Below are 16,810 nucleotides of genomic sequence, written 5' to 3'. Positions count from 1 at the left end.
GTAAGAAGAAAACATATTCGCTTTAATAAGACTTGTGGAGTTCTTACTGACTGTCAGGAGCTGATCTATTCTGTTCATATGTAAACACTCATGTAATCCCGGCATAAGCAAACACACATCCACATAGATTCAGCAGTTATCATCATTATCCCCATGTTTCAGATGAGGCAACTGAGGGCTACAGAGGCAGATTTGCTCTAAGACACACCTTGTAATCTTAAGAGCTAGGGCCCAGCTTCCATATCAAAGGTTCCAGTAACCAAAAGTATTCTCAAGACTTTTTCCCTTTTGCCTTCTCGAGAAAGGGATAATGAGTTTCCTGAGCCGGAAGTGGTAGTCCATGCCAGTAATCCACAGTATTTGGAAGGCCGAGACAGGAAGATAGCAGGTTAAGTCAGCTTCGGCAACTTTGTGAGGCTGTCAGCAACTTACAAAGACGCTATTTCCAAATAAAGAATAACGGCTGGGCGTGTAGCGGGGAGGTAGAAAGCCACCGAGTGCCATCTCCAGTAAAACACACACACACACACACACACACACGTAGCCGAGAAGTAGAAGGCCCCTGGATGCCATCTCCAGTAAAACAGACACACACACGTGTAGCCAGGAGGTAGAGGGCCCTAGTTGCCACCTCCAGTATTACAGTAACACACAGACACACAGAGACACACAAACACACACGAGTTTCGCGAGTTTCGTGCCCGATCTAAGCTCGGCTGTGGGGCGGGGCTGTCTGTGGCCTTCGCTCTTCCCCAGTCACCCACGCCGGTTCTCCTCTGCTCGCTGTGAAACTCCTCTGAACACCGCCCTGCAGTCTAGCTCGGTGCACAGCAGCTGCCAACACTCCGGGTCGTCACCCTGGAGACGCGCCCCCGCGCTCCGCGGTCGCGCCGACATGACGTAACGCGCGCGCGGCGGCCCGGGGGCGTGGCGTTCGGGGGCGTGGCCGGGCCGGGCAGAGCTCTGGGCCTCCGCGGCCATCGCTGCTGCGTGGTCCCTTCCTTGGCTCGCTCGCTCGCTCCTCTCTGGGGTTGTGTACAGTGGAGCGAAGCGGCCTCGGCGGTTCGCCCCGAGCGGCCCCGCGGCTTCCGAGGCTCGGCCTCCAGCGCGGCGCGATGTCAGGCGCCAGGACCGCCCTGTAGTCGGAGGCCGCCGCTGTGGCGCAGGGCTGCGGCGGGGCCGGGCCGGGTCCGCTCATGGTGCCGCCACGACGCCATCGCGGGGCAGGAAGGCCAGGTAGGCTGGCGGGGAAGGGCCCGAAGTCACCCGAGCCGGCGCCGGGACCGAGTGCCCAGGAGCAGCCCCACCCACCGCCTGGCCCGACGCGAGGGCCCGGGACGGAGGCTGACAGCGGCCTCCGGGTCGGACCGCGCTGACAGCGCTGGGGGTGCGGCGCCCCGGGGTCACCTCGCGCCCGAGGGAGGACTCGCCCGCTTTTTTTTTCTTAGAAAAAAATAAAGAAGAAGAAGAAGGTTTCTTTTAACATCTGTTTCCCAAATCGCAGTTTCGGCCTAAAATCACTAGCTGTAGTGACGGAATAGGTTGGGGAGGGGGGGGGTCCTTTTGCTTTACCACGTGAGGTGAGTGGAAAGGTTCCCCCAAGACCTACAACAAATCACTTCCCCTCAAGGTGATCAGGGACAGAAAAGACACTTTTAGGTACTGACGCGTGTCTAGACACTGTCCCTAGAGCGGATTCTTCTCTGGTGGGAGAAGCAGTGGAGTTCTGTATTTGTGAAACTCTGAGAAACTTTTTCAGAAATTGACTATTCTTAAATATGCCGTAAGTTGAATATTGCTTCTCCCCCCAGTCATGTGCCTCCGAATATAATTTGAAGCAGATGACATGAAAGTCTAGACAAAAGTGGCGATTGCATTGGACACATTTTGGTTTGCTTTCAGTTTAAAGATTAAGAGAAAAAAAATGATGCGATGGAGTTGTTGACGTTTTCTAAGCAATGTGTGGTTGTTTTTAGGTGTGCTGAGTTCTTCGCCTCCTTTTAGGCTGAGCTCTGCCAAGTCTTCAGGCACTGCTTTTGAGGATCTCAGAGAGGCCATTAAAACAAGGTAGATTTCACGTCTTTGTGTATTATGTGGCTGTCATACTGACTAGCCAACAAATGTCAGATATTTCTGTTATATGCCTTTCTCATTTTTATATGGTTTATTATTTTTTTGAAATCACCTCTAATGAGATCTGTATTTTCTCAAACACAGACTGCAAATGGTGTGTGTATTTATCATGAACCGAATGAATTCCCAGACCAGTGGCTTCACTCAGCGCAGGCGAATGGCCCTTGGGATTGTTGTTCTCCTGCTTGTTGATGTGATATGGGTGGCTTCCTCAGAACTCACTTCGGTAGGTACCCCTTCCCCAGGAGTGATGCTCATTAGAATAAGAGAATTAAGAGTGACCACCTCATGCTTTCTAAAAGCAGGATTTCAAATATTGAATTATTTATGTTTTCTTTAATGCCAAATTAGTGTCATTTCAAGTGAAAACTGAAAGCATGTTCTTTGCTATTTCAAACAATTTTCCTGTATCTGGTAGGGAGGGTTATTTAGGAGAGAATATTCATATTTTAATCTGTGAAGGTGATTCTGGTATGTTTTTCTAAATTCACTTTCTCTATAAATATTATTTCCCAGTATCCAACCCTGCAGGATACAAAGCAATCTTTCACCATTTAAAAAAAGTAGGAATGTTTTTGGACTGGAGTTTCTTAGCATGTGTGATGCCCTGGATTCAATCTCTTTCGACGTTGTCTCCTCCTCCTCCTCCTCCTCCTCCTCATCATCATCATCATCACCACACACATACACATAAAAGAACACTTTAGACAAATGAATAAAAGTGATCAGACTTTTCATGTACAGGCCCCTATTATGCACACATGTGGGTGCATCCACATTTATGTTTCCTGACTCAAACATTATTATGAAGGATAAAGTATACAATGACTGCTTTTGGGTTAAAGTTTGTGTTTATTGATAGCCCTTGGTAGTAATGTGGTATTTTGCGTTCACAAGCTAGTTTTTCTTTTTACTTGCATAAATAATTCTTTTTGGCTAATGAGCTCTATATAAAGCAACTTTTATTTTCAGAATTAACTGCATTTCAACTCACATGTTGCAATCTTAAAATATACAAAAGGAAATTAGCATTTATAAAATGAATTTAAGTAGGGCATGGTGGTGCATGCTAGTAATCCCAGTACTTGGGAGGCTGAGATAGGAGAATCACAAGTTCACAGCCAGCCTCTGCTACTTAGTGAGGTCCTCCACAACTTAGTGAGACCCTGTTTCAAAATAAAGATAAAAAAATAGGGCTTGGGGGTGTAGCTTGGAGGTAGAATGACCCAGTACCACAAAAAAAGAAAATACAGAACTTCTCACATCGCAGCTAGGAAAATAGTTGACACCGACATTATATCCCATGAATAAATGCGCTTTTTTTTTTTTAAGCCCTTCTGGAATTAGGCTCTCAGAGTACAACAGACCATTTGTATTTCACTTTAAAATTCTTTTATAATCCTCTTTAGATTAACATTCTCTAGTTTTACCTCAAAGAAATCTTTTTACCGTTGACAGGTAACTAAACCTACGTGTACTTTTTATAATTTCAAATAAATTGTTTTATTTATCAAGTAATAAAATATAAGATAAAAGAACACCTGATTAAATTATAATTTAGCAATGCATATCTACAAGGTTAAATAAAACCCAACTAACTTGTTTGTGGTAATAATTTCACACTGCATACATATATCAGAACACTATATTGTGCAAAGTAAACATTTAGTTTCTATTTATCGATTAAGATTCAGTAAAGCTAAAAAATCTGATTTTTAAAAAATTTAAATGTTTTAGTAACTGTTTTACAGTTTCTTCAAGTGTTTATTCAAGAGCACATGTAATATATCTAATTCTTTAACCGGTTAAGCTCCAGTTAAGCTCATCAACTTTTGAGATAAATTATGTATTTCAAAAAGAAAATTATTCTTTATTGAGGAAAATTTTAATGTATACAAAGTAGATAGAATGGCATAGTAAATCTTCATGTACTTTAACAATTATCAGGATTTTCCCAACCATAAACCAGTTATCGTAATTTTCCCAAATATAAAACTTTTTTCCCACAGGTTTTTTTTTCTTTTTCTTTTTTTTGCGGTACTGGGGATGGAACCCAGTGTCATTTTATCTCCAAGCTGCACCCCCAACCCTATTTTTTATTCTTTATTTGAAAACAGAGCCTTACTAAGTTGCAGAGGACCTGCCTAAGTAGCTCAGGCTGTCTGTGAACAGCAATCCTCCTGTCTCAATTTCCTAAATGCTGGGATTATAAGCGTGTGCTACCATGTATGGCTTCCCACAGTATTTTAAAATAAATTTTAGCCACATAATTTATTTCCCACATACCTCAAATTGAAAATAACTTTTACTTTTAAAACAATCACTATGCCAGCCGGGTGTGGTGGCGCACGCTTGTAATCCCCGCGCTTGGGAGGCTGAGACAGGAGGATCGCGCAGGTTCGAAGCCAGCCTCAGCTACTTAGTGAGGCTCTCGGAACATAGTGAGACCCTGTTTCCAAATAAAGTCTAGAAAGTAGGTCTGGGAGTATAGCCTGGAGGTAGAAAGCCCCCTGGGTTCCACCCCCAGTACCACCAAAAAGAAAAAAAAAAAAACAATCACTATACCATTAACATACATAACATGTTAAATATAATTTCTTAAAATTACCTATATCCAGTTCATGTCCAGATTTTTAAAAATTGAATTAAGGATATCTTTTTTTAAAAAAAGATTTGTTAGTATCTAAACACAGATCATATATTGCTTTTTTGTATTTCTGAAATCACTTTTATTTCTTAAGCGTATCTACCTTTTTTTTTTTTTTGGTGGTACTAGGGGTGGAACCCAGAGGCTTTCTACCTCCGGGTTATACTCCCAGACCTTTTTTTATATTTTATTTGGAAACAGGGTCTCACTAAGTTCCTGAAAGCCTCAGTAAATAGCTGAGGCTGGCTTCGAACCCGTGCTCCACCATGCCCGGCTCGTATCTCCCTTTTTTATGCTATTTTCTAGAGAAGGTGGATCATTTTTCAAGCTTAGATATGTCACATATACTTGATTTTGCTGATTGCTTCTTTGGAATATCATTTAGCTTATTATTTTTTCACTTTTACTTCTTATAAAAATAATTAGGTATAAGATCCTGCTTTAGGTTCAGTTTTTTAGGAAAGAATACCTTGGTAGTACTGGAGACTCCCTATGACATCAAAACCAAGTGCCCACGAGTGCAGAATGAGGCATGTAATCACTACAAATTTCATTTTGGGTGATTCCAATTTAAGCCCTGTAAAATTCCTCATAAAATTTTAGTTAATAGTTGAGTGAACATATGATTATTGCCCTTTTAAGAGTATTTCATTAGGTGTTGCAAATGGTGATTTTTTTTTCCCCCCAAGGATCATTCTTTCTGTATTTATTGGCTATAATTCTTTTTTTTTGTGTGTGTGTGGGGGGGGTACTGGGGTTTCTGGAAACCCTTCTACCTCCAGGCTACACTCCCAGACCTATTTTATACTTTTTTTATTTTTGGAAACAGGGTCTCTTAAACCAGCACAGCTGGCTTTGAACCTGTGCGATCCTCCTGTCTCCGCCTCCCAGGTGCGTGGATTACAAGTGTGAGCCACCACACTCGGTGTTAGCTATGATTCTTTAAGGATAACTTTTCCACAGTTTCTACTTGGTTATTCTGAAACATGGTTCATATACAAAAGATTGGATAAAGCTTTTTTTTTTTCTTTGTTAATTTTAGAGTTGAAGTACAAATCAGCTTTTAGTAGTAATTATTGAGAGTAGTAATTATTGAGTTTTCCTTTTGTACTAGTGTAAATGTATAGATTTTTTAAAATGTACTTTAGATATTTGATATGTGTCTCAAAGCATTGTGATTATTATTTTTTTAAATTTTTGTTGCATTGTCATCAGATTTTTTTTTTTTTTTTGGTGATACTGGGGTTCCTGGAAACCCTTCTACCTCTGGGCTACACTCCCAGACCTGTTTTTATACTTTTTTAAAATTTGAGACAGGGTCTCCTAAGCCAGCACAGCTGGCTTCGAACCTGCGTGATCCTCCTGTCTCTGCCTCCCAAGTGTGGGGATTACAAGTGTGTGCCACCACGCCCGGCGTTGTAGTCACATCTTAATGGGGTACAAGATGGTAGAGGCATACATGCATATGTCACTCACTTAGCCCTTCCCCAATCCCACACATTCCCTCCCCCTTCCTCCTCATGTTTGGCTTAGTGATTGACTTTGATATGTTTGTGAATGTACATCATGTAAATTAGGGAATTTTCCTCTTCCCTCCTCTCATCCTCCTCAGTTAGGTCGTCTTATTTGCTCATCTATGTTTTCTCCCTCTTTTTGTAGAGTTATTGTTTCTTTTAAAGCTTAAATTCTGTCTTTGACCAGTAGGCATCTCTAGGTTGGCTCTGGGGTTCTTAAAATATGACCCCAGTTATCATTAATGTCTTACTTGCGGTCTGGCATAAAATGCTCCAGGATCACTTCCTGCCCCATATCTGGATTAGGCCATTGCCTCTAGGAGCCAGGGTTTCCTTCAGTGCAAAATAGTATAGACTACCATAGGGGCCCTAGAGTTGCTTATTCCTCCTGGCTTGTCAACTTTTTTGGCCTTTCATTGCATGTAACTAAGAATTTTTTTTCTAGGAGACAAAAAAATGATAGGTTTATCTTATACTGATATTTTTTGTTTATTTTATTTTTATGCTTTTATTGATGTATCATAGTCTCACCTTATAATGTGAATCATGTTGACAGTGACATACATGCACACAGCACCTGGTGACCCCTCCCCCATATCCTCCTTTCCCCCTTCTCAATAAAAAGGCTATTTCCAATTTAAATGAAGATTATAGGTTTTTTATAACTTCTTAGTAACATTAAACTTCATATAATTTTCTTATACATTCGTCTGCTTCATTGCCTTTTTAAAATGCTATTTCCTCTTTTGGGATGACTGTTTCTTCTTTGGCTATTCACATACAGCTCAAGAATGGCCTCCTGAGAAATTTCTATACCTTCTGATTGTTCTTTCCTTTTTGTTGTTTCCATGATCCCCTGAATCCCTCTCATGGTACTTAGCATAGTAAGCTGTATTTTGCTCATATATGTGTCTCTTCTATTAGATTGTAAACTTCTTAAGGTTAGGAAAGCCTGTCTTACTTTTCTTTAGCCCCAGCATAGATAACTTTTGTAAAGTAAATTTTCAGTGACGGTTAAAGAATATTTTTGAAGGATGTTGTTGTTTGTTTCCCAATGTTATCTTTTATGTGAAGGGCAAATATAATATTTAGAAATAAATCTAAAATACTTTTATGATACCTTTTGACCTTTCTCATTTAAATGATCTTCTGAAGAATTAAATATAGATGGCTTTATTTTATTTTGAGGAGTAGTAATGTTTACAGTCATCTAATAGTTGTCTCTGTAACCTTTTCCTCTACAGTACGTTTTTACTCAGTACAACAAACCATTCTTCAGCACTTTTGCAAAAACATCTATGTTTGTTCTGTACCTTTTGGGCTTTATTATTTGGAAGCCATGGAGACAACAGTGCACAAAAGGATTTCGAGGAAAGCATGCCGCTTTTGTAAGTTTTTAATTTTGTTACTTGGAGAAGGACATATTTTTTTCAAAGTCTAAAGATGTATTAAGTTCTTTAAGTATCTTGGATCCATCCAGGGGATCCTTAAGGTCATTTCTGTTATGATAATACTGAGATGTTATTATCTTTTTTCACTAACCCACCTATCCTTTCCCTACCTATCTGAAATATAATCGTTTATGACAATGAGATCAGCTTGGATATTAGACAACTAACTTAGATTTTAATACTAGCTTTGCTACTTAGATGAAATCTCCCAGCCTTAATAACTTCATCATAAAGAAAAGATGATAATGCCTACCTTGCATTCCCGAATATTTAGCATTAACTGCCATTATTGTTAATAATAGTTATACTTCTGTAGGTCTGTTCTGGGTTTTTTGGTTCTATTTATTTGAACTGTTTGACTAGTCCTCTATACTACCATGAATTCAATTTAATTTTATGTTCCATTATCTGTATTTAGTTTGCAGATGCTGAAGGTTATTTTGCAGCTTGCGCAACAGATACAACCATGAGTAGTTCCTTGGTAAGTGCTTCTTTTCTTAGTCAGCACTCAAACAGCTCTGATGGCCCCACAGCTATATTAGGAGATATAATTCAATATTGGATGCCCTTCATGAGAATTACATTTAGTACTTTCTTTCTAGGGAAATGTGAGACCTATAGGTGAGCAACCTCTGAGGAGAGAGGGGAAAAGGAAACTAGTTAAGGAATGAAATTAGTAAAGGACAATCCTTTGTTTCTTAACAACTTTTCAACCTCATGGGAATAAATAACTTTGCTTGACACCAAGAATATATAAGCACATTTTTCATTCATTTATTGCACAAATTTCTTAGAGCATCTAATGTGTGTGAAGCACTTGTTCTAGGGTATGAAAATACAGTTTATGTTCTAGTGTGTTAGAATGTGGGGGGGGGAGAAGAGAGATAATAAGCAAATTAATTAACATACTTATTTTAAGTATTTATTATGTAGTTGGAGAGAGTGTAGAGAAGTCTGTTCTTTTTAGAGCATCTCAGAGGTATTTCTTTAAAATGCATTTTTGGCAATACTTTTTTTTCTTTCTAACTGAGATTTTATGTTAGAAAAATGTTATAAGGTTACTATAAAATTTGATACGAAAGCTAGATGGGGTGGTGGGCACTTTTATTTTTTTTTTTTTATTTTTTTTTTTTTTTTTTTTTTTATTTTTAAATTTTTTATTGGTGCATTGTAATCATACATGACATTGGAATACAAGAGTTGAGAGGATATAAAAGCACACATCATTCAATTGGTCCTAATCCAATCCCCATCCCATTCCCTCCCCCTTCCTCGATCCCATGCTTATTTGGTGATTATCTTTGATACATTTGTTTATGTACCTCATGAGTTTTATTTATTTTTTTTAATTAATTTATTTTTTAAATTGGTGCATTGTAGTCATATATCAATCACATTGGAGTACAAGACTTGAGAGGATATACAAGCACACATCATCCAATTAGCCCTCCTGCAGCCCCCGTCCCATTCCCTCCCCCTCCCTCCATCCCACACTTCTTTGGTGATTTACTTTGATACATTTGTTTATGTACCTCCTGCATTTTAAAGAGGCTCCGTCCTCCAGTATTACATACCCTCTGATTGGTCACATTAGTTGCTTCACTATAGGGCCCTTTCTATAGCTCAACCTCTTCCTGTTGCCCGTTTCCTCCTAGTTATTGCTGATTAAGGGAAGCGTCTGATTTATATTTTCTGCGATATTTCTCTGTGCATGCTGCGTTGCAAGTACCAATCCCACTCTTGATGGTCCCAGTAGTGCCCTGGCTACTCAGTGGACTGATCCAGACCTCGCTGGCTCACGCAGCGGCCTTGCCTCATGGGAGGACCCAGTTCTGGTCTCGCTGGCCCCTGAACCGGTCAAACCCCTAAGCTGGCTTTTGTCCCGACCTTGGAGGCCGCAGGAGTGAACTTGCCTCACGCCAGGCTCCGATGCTGGCCATTGGCCCCTGCACCAGTCTAACCCCTTGGCAGGATTCCAGTCCCGGCCTCGGAGGCCCCAACACTGGTAATGCCTCACGGCAGGCTCCGATGCCGGCCTCACTGGCCCCAGCACCGGCCTAACCCCTCAGCAGGCTCTTATCCTGGCCTCGAGGCCCCAGTACCGGCCTTGCCTCAAGGCAGTCTCCGATGCCGGCCTCGCTGGCCCCAGCACCAGCCTAACCCCTCAGCAGGCTCTTATCCTGGCCTCGGAGGCCCCAGTACCGGCCTTGCCTCACGGCAGGCTCCGATGCCGGCCTCACTGGCCCCAGCAGCGGCCTAACCCCTTGGCAGGCTCCGATCCCGGCCTCAGAGGCCCCAGTACCGGCCTTGCCTCACGGCAGGCTCCGATGCCGGCCTCGCTGGCCCCAGCAGTGGCCTAACCCCTCGGCAGGCTCCGATCCCGGCCTCAGCGGCCCCAGCACTGGTCATGCCTCACGGCAGGCTCCGATGCCGGCCTCGCTGGCCCCAGCACCGGCCTAACCCCTCGGCAAGCTCTTGTCCTGGCCTCGGAGGCCCCAGTACCGGCCTTGCCTCACGGCAGGCTCCGATGCCGGCCTCGCTGGCCCCAGCAGTGGCCTAACCCCTCGGCAGGCTCCGATCCCGGCCTCAGTGGCCCCAGTACCGGCCTTGCCTCAAGGCAGGCTCCGATGCCGGCCTCGCTGGCCCCAGCACCGGCCTAACCCCTCGGCAGGCTCCAATCCCGGCCTCAGAGGCCCCAGCACTGGTCATGCCTCAAGGCAGGCTCCGATGCCGGCCTCGCTGGCCCCAGCACCGGCCTAACCCCTCGGCAGGCTCTTGTCCTGGCCTCGGAGGCCCCAGTACTGGCCTTGCCTCACGGCAGGCTCCGATGCCGGCCTCGCTGGCCCCAGCAGCGGCCTAACCCCTCGGCCGGCTCCGATCCCGGCCTCGGAGGCCCCAGCACTGGTCATGCCTCAAGGCAGGCTCCGATGCCGGCCTCGCTGGCCCCAGCACCGGCCTAACCCCTTGGCAGACTCTTATCCTGGCCTCGGAGGCCCCAGTACCGGCCTTGCCTCACGGCAGGCTCCGATGCCGGCCTCGCTGGCCCCAGCACCGGCCTAACCCCTCGGCATGCTCCGATCCCGGCCTCGGAGGCCCCAGCACTGGTCATGCCTCACGGCAGGCTCCGCTGCCGGCCTCGTTGGCCCCAGCACCGGCCTAACCCCTCGGCAAGCTCTTATCCTGGCCTCGGAGGCCCCAGTACCGGCCTTGCCTCATGGCAGGCTCCGATGCCGGCCTCGCTGGCCCCAGCACCGGCCTAATCCCTCGGCAGGCTCTTATCCTGGCCTCGAGGCCCCAGTACCGGCCTTGCCTCAAGGCAGGCTCCGATGCCGGCCTCACTGGCCCCAGCACCGGCCTGACCCCTCAGCAGGCTCTTATCCTGGCCTCGGAGGCCCCAGTACCGGCCTTGCCTCACGGCAGGCTCCGATGCTGGCCTCGCTGGACGCAGCAGCGGCCTAACCCCTCGGCAGGCTCCGATCCCGGCCTCAGAGGCCCCAGCACTGGTCATGCCTCACGGCAGGCTCCGATGCCGGCCTCGCTGGCCCCAGCACCGGCCTAACCCCTCGGCATGCTCCGATCCCGGCCTCGGAGGCCCTAGCACTGGTCATGCCTCACGGCAGGCTCCGCTGCCGGCCTTGTTGGCCCCAGCACCGGCCTAACCCCTCGGCAAGCTCTTGTCCTGGCCTCGGAGGCCCCAGTACCGGCCTTGCCTCACGGCAGGCTCCGATGCCGGCCTCGCTGGCCCCAGCACCGGCCTAACCCCTCGGCAGGCTCTTATCCTGGCCTAGAGGTCCCAGTACCGGCCTTGCCTCACGGCAGGCTCCGATGCCGGCCTCACTGGCCCCAGCAGCGGCCTAACCCCTCGGCAGGCTCCGATCCCAGCCTCAGAGGCCCCAGTACCGGCCCTGCCTCACGGCAGGCTCCGATGCCGGCCTCGCTGGCCCCAGCAGCGGCCTAACCCCTCGGCAGGCTCCGATCCCGGCCTCGGAGGCCCCAGCACTGGTCATGCCTCAAGGCAGGCTCCGATGCCGGCCTCGCTGGCCCCAGCACCGGCCTAACCCCTTGGCAGACTCTTATCCTGGCCTCGGAGGCCCCAGTACCGGCCTTGCCTCACGGCAGGCTCCGATGCCGGCCTCGCTGGCCCCAGCACCGGCCTAATCCCTCGGCAGGCTCTTATCCTGGCCTCGGAGGCCCCAGTACCGGCCTTGCCTCAAGGCAGGCTCCGATGCCGGCCTCGCTGGCCCCAGCACCGGCCTAACCCCTCAGCAGGCTCTTATCCTGGCCTCGGAGGCCCCAGTACCGGCCTTGCCTCACGGCAGGCTCCGATGCCGGCCTCACTGGCCCCAGCAGCGGCCTAACCCCTTGGCAGGCTCCGATCCCGGCCTCAGAGGCCCCAGTACCGGCCTTGCCTCACGGCAGGCTCCGATGCCGGCCTCGCTGGCCCCAGCAGCGGCCTAACCCCTCGGCAGGCTCCGATCCCGGCCTCCGCGGCCCCAGCACTGGTCATGCCTCACGGCAGGCTCCGATGCCGGCCTCGCTGGCCCCAGCACCGGCCTAACCCCTCGGCAGGCTCTTATCCTGGCCTCGGAGGCCCCAGTACCGGCCTTGCCTCACGGCAGGCTCCGATGCCGGCCTCGCTGGCCCCAGCAGCGGCCTAACCCCTTGGCAGGCTCCGATCCCGGCCTCAGAGGCCCCAGTACCGGCCTTGCCTCACGACAGGCTCCGATGCCGGCCTCGCTGGCCCCAGCAGCGGCCTAACCCCTCGGCAGGCTCCGATCCCGGCCTCAGCGGCCCCAGCACTGGTCATGCCTCACGGCAGGCTCCGATGCCGGCCTCGCTGGCCCCAGCACCGGCCTAACCCCTCGGCAAGCTCTTGTCCTGGCCTCGGAGGCCCCAGTACCGGCCTTGCCTCACGGCAGGCTCCGATGCCGGCCTCACTGGCCCCAGCAGCGGCCTAACCCCTCGGCAGGCTCCAATCCCGGCCTCGGAGGCCCCAGCATTGGTCATGCCTCAAGGCAGGCTCCAATGCCGGCCTCGCTGGCCCCAGCACCGGCCTAATCCCCAGCAGGCTCTTATCCTGGCCTCGGAGGCCCCAGCACCGGCCTAACCCCTCGGCAGGCTCTTATCCTGGCCTCGGAGGCCCAAGTACCGGCCTTGCCTCATGGCAGGCTCTGATGCCAGCCTCGCTGGCCCCAGCACCGGCCTAACCCCTCAGCAGGCTCCGGTCCCGTCCTCGGGGGCCCCAACACTGGCCTTGCCTCACGGCAGGCTCCGATGCCGGCCTCGCTGACCCCAGCACCGGCCTAACCCCTCAGCAAGTTCCGGACCCGACCTCGGAGGCCCTAGCACAAGCCTTGCATCATGGCAGGCTCCAATGCCGGCCTCGCTGGCCCCAGCATCGGTCTAACCCCTCTGCAGGTTCCAATCCCGGCCACGGAGGCCTCAGTAGTGGCCTTGCCTCACAGCAAGCTCAGATGTCGGCCACTGGCCCCAGCGCCCGCCTAACCCCTCAGCAGGTTCCGATCACTGTCTCTGTGGTTATTATTTCAAAGGTTCCAGTTGTAATGTATCAGATCTCTGCCTCCCCCGAATATTGGCCACTGGCATTGTCACTGACTCCACCGTTTCAAATCCTTCCCAGGCTCTTTTTCCACTCTGAAAGTTGTCCAGTGTTCCTAAGCAAGCGTGATGGTAGCATTCGACATTTAGTGTAATTTCTCCAAAAAAATAAAGTTGGTAAGATCCGGTTTCTGCTTCTCCTGAATACAAGTCTCCACCACCATCGCGAAGAACTCTTTCAACACCGCATTTCTCCTTGGTCTCCGCTAAACTCTCTCCTTATATGTGATGTCTGAGATTCTTAACAATATAGAGAAATAGCAGTCCTCTTTCATGGCGAATTTTTCCATAAGTTCCAGTGCATTTAGATAAGTTTTGTCTGCATCTCCAGTGTCCTGGCATCCATAACGGCTTTCTTACCACCTCTCCGATATTTTTCTTTATCTTTTTCTGTTCTGGGCCCGGTTTCTCCAGGGGTCTGGCGTGCTACTCGCAGTTCGGCCGGGACCCAGAGTCCCGCGACCCGGGCCCCATCTGGCGTGCCCAGCCCGCGACCCCCGCCCAGAACCCAGCGTCTTACTGGGTCTGGTTTCTCCAGGGGTCTGGCGTGCTACGCGCAGTTCGGCAGGGGCCCAGAGTCCCGCGACCCGGGCCCCATCTAGCGTGCCCAGCCCGCGACCCCCGCCCAGAACCCAGCGTCTTACTGGGTCTGGTTTCTCCAGGGGTCTGGCGTGCTACGCGCAGTTCGGCAGGGGCCCAGAGTCCCGCGACCCGGGCCCCATTAGGCGTGCCCCGCCCGCGACCCCTGCCCAGAACCCAGCGTCTTACTGGGCCTGGTTTCTCCAGGGGTCTGGCGTGCTACGCGCAGTTCGGTCCGGGGCCCAGGGTCCCGCGACCCAGGCCCCGGCTTTTGTGCGCTGCGCGCGACCCCTGCCCAGAACCCAGCGTTTTACTGGGCCTTGTTTCTCCAGGGGTCTGGCGTGCTACGCGCAGTTCGGCAGGGGCCCAGAGTCCCGCGACCCGGGCCCCATCTGGCGTGCCCAGCCCGCGACCCCCGCCCAGAACCCAGCGTCTTACTGGGTCCGGTTTCTCCAGGGGTCTGGCGTGCTACGCGCAGTTCGCGCAGTTCGGCAGGGGCCCAGAGTCCCGCGACCCGGGCCCCATTAGGCGTGCCCCGCCCGCGACCCCCACCCAGAACCCAGCGTCTTACTGGGCCTGGTTTCTCCAGGGGTCTGGCGTGCTACGCGCAGTTCAGCCCGGGGCCCAGGGTCCCGCGACCCAGGCCCCTGGTGGGCACTTTTAATCTCAGAACTTGAGGGGCTGAGACTGGAAGGTTGCAGGTTTGTGGCCAACCTCAGCTACTTAGTGAGGCCCTCTGCAACTTAGTGAGACCTTGTTTCAAAATAAAGAATAAAAAATAGGGTTGGGGTGTAGCTCAGAGATAGAATACCCCTGGGTTCAATCTCCAGTACCGGAAGAAAAAAAAAAAAAGAAAATTATTATCAATTTGTAAGGCACTGGCTTGGTACCTGATTGGTGGTACTTTTTGTTTGCCTGAGTTTTAGAACAACTATTGTATGCTGGGTTATTAGATAATTTAAAGAGTTTCTCAAGCTTGGGGAAATTTTTTTTTTTTTTTTTGCTCTGGGATCTTAATAATGACATAATAGTTTAATATTTATTGTCTCATTCAGTGCAGAAGGCAGAGTGCAGAATGGCATTCTACTTTTCTGACTACTCTTCTACTAATTCTTGCTTTTATCTTTAAGTTGGAAATGTCAAATTGCTCAAGGCCAAATGCTATAATGAAAAGTTCCATATAACAACCAAAAAGAGACTATTTCCAGACCCTATTGTTTTTTCATTTGGTGATTTTTCATTGTCATAGTTTTATATCAGGAGTTAAAAAAGAAATAAAAAAAGAAATAAGAAAAAAGAACCTGCTAATTTTTAAGGAACAGCCTAGTTGGGGAATTGTGCTTTAAATATAGACTATCTGAAGAACATTTGCAAAAACAATTGAGACAGAATCACCTAAAAATATGGGCCTTTAGAGCATGAGTAGAGAAACCTGGCTTTAATTTTCTTTTCTACTACTTGGTTATTTTATATCTCTTTTTCTAGTAAAATTTCTTTACAACATCTATTTTAAAGTTGGATGTGGTGATGCATACCTTTAATCCCAGTATTGGGATTATTTGGGAGGCTGAGACAGAATCACAGGTTTAAGACCAGCAATTTAGTGAGATGCAGCAAGACTTTTTTCAAAACAAAAAATGACAAAAGGACTGGATATAGCTTGGAGGTAGATTGTCTCTGGGTTCAATTTCAAGTACAAAACCAACCAACAAACAAAAACCCCATAACAAAAAATCTATTTTAAGTTATTGTAAGGACTAATGAGAAATGTATGTTAAACTTTTCTCAACTTGGTACCTGGTATGTAGTAAGAACTGGTAAGTAATAGCTATTTTTGGTCTATTAATCCTATAAAAATTTTTAAGACTTTTGGTTTTTTTAACCTTATATAATAAAACAATTGGTAAATATAAATACATACTGTGTATTTGATTATCTGCTCATTATCTGATGTTCCCTTTAAAAGTATATATCATTGAAGAAGAGACTTCATTTTCATTCAACGTTATCCCCAGGATCTAGAAAAGTGTCTGTCAGATAGAAACACAGTATGGCTTCTTTTTCTCTTTTGGGGAAAAGGATGACAGTCTTGCTGTGTTGCTATGTCCCAAACTCCCAGGCCCAAGCTCTCCTTCCACTTCAGTATACCAAAAAGTTGTAACGTCTGCATCCAGCACTCAGTATGTACTTCTTAAGAGCTTAAGAGTAGATGAAAAGGGACAGAAGATATCTGTTATCAGAGAGAGAGAGAGAGAGAGAGAGAGAGAGAGAGAGAGAGAGAGAGAGAGATCTTTAGCATTTAAATATTACTTGTCACAATGTGCAGAAGCAGTTATATTACATTTCTAAACTTTCAAGTGATTTTTTTTTGTCTTCATAACTGTATGGATCAGTTGAGTTTCCTTCTTAAATCTTTAACCTGCATTTTGGGAAAGTTATGCTGTATAAATATGCCAGTAAACAGCCTTATTTTTGCATGGTAGCTGTGTCTACATACCATCATTTTAAATTTTAGCCAGTATATCAGCTTTTATTCATGTTGTTTATATTTCTCTTTTCATTACATTTCAGAGTGAACCTCTATATGTACCTGTGAAATTTCATGATCTACCAAGTGAAAAGCCTGAGAGCACAACTATTGATACTGAAAAAAGTGAGTAAAATTAAAATTTTATGACTGAGAAATGGATGGAAATTTTGGCTTATTCAGATCGCTCCAAAACTTAGTGTTTTTTGTAGGTCGACTGGGATCACATAGCAGTTCTTCTGTTCCACGTGGATTTATTCACGCTTTATTCTTCTGGAAATTTGACTGAGCCAGAGTAGTTTTTGCATTGATTCAACTAGGAATAATTTTTAAATACAGA

At 47.5% G+C, this 16,810-nt stretch overlaps 1 protein-coding gene across 2 annotated transcripts in view; it reads left to right on the top strand.

The window, feature by feature from the left end:
* Positions 1-1,104: 1,104 nt before the first annotated feature.
* SLC35F5 (solute carrier family 35 member F5) overlaps positions 1,105-16,810 on the top strand; it is a gene marked incomplete at both ends in the record, with an annotated part of 37,298 nt that continues 21,592 nt past the window's right edge. Inside the window, 6 exons of one of the 2 annotated variants that reach the window (XM_080689798.1) lie at positions 1,105-1,236; positions 1,977-2,067; positions 2,218-2,359; positions 7,539-7,682; positions 8,164-8,226; positions 16,515-16,596. In XM_080689798.1, coding sequence (XP_080545924.1) covers positions 1,197-1,236; positions 1,977-2,067; positions 2,218-2,359; positions 7,539-7,682; positions 8,164-8,226; positions 16,515-16,596 — 562 coding nt within the window. The remainder of the gene's footprint in view (positions 1,237-1,976; positions 2,068-2,217; positions 2,360-7,538; positions 7,683-8,163; positions 8,227-16,514; positions 16,597-16,810) is intronic. The other variant, XM_080689797.1, reaches the window with a different exon arrangement.

The sequence above is a fragment of the Muscardinus avellanarius genome (genome assembly GCF_963383645.1).
Source record: "Muscardinus avellanarius genome assembly, chromosome: 2".
NCBI lineage: Eukaryota > Metazoa > Chordata > Mammalia > Rodentia > Gliridae > Muscardinus > Muscardinus avellanarius.
This window is presented reverse-complemented; position numbering and strand designations above follow the sequence as displayed.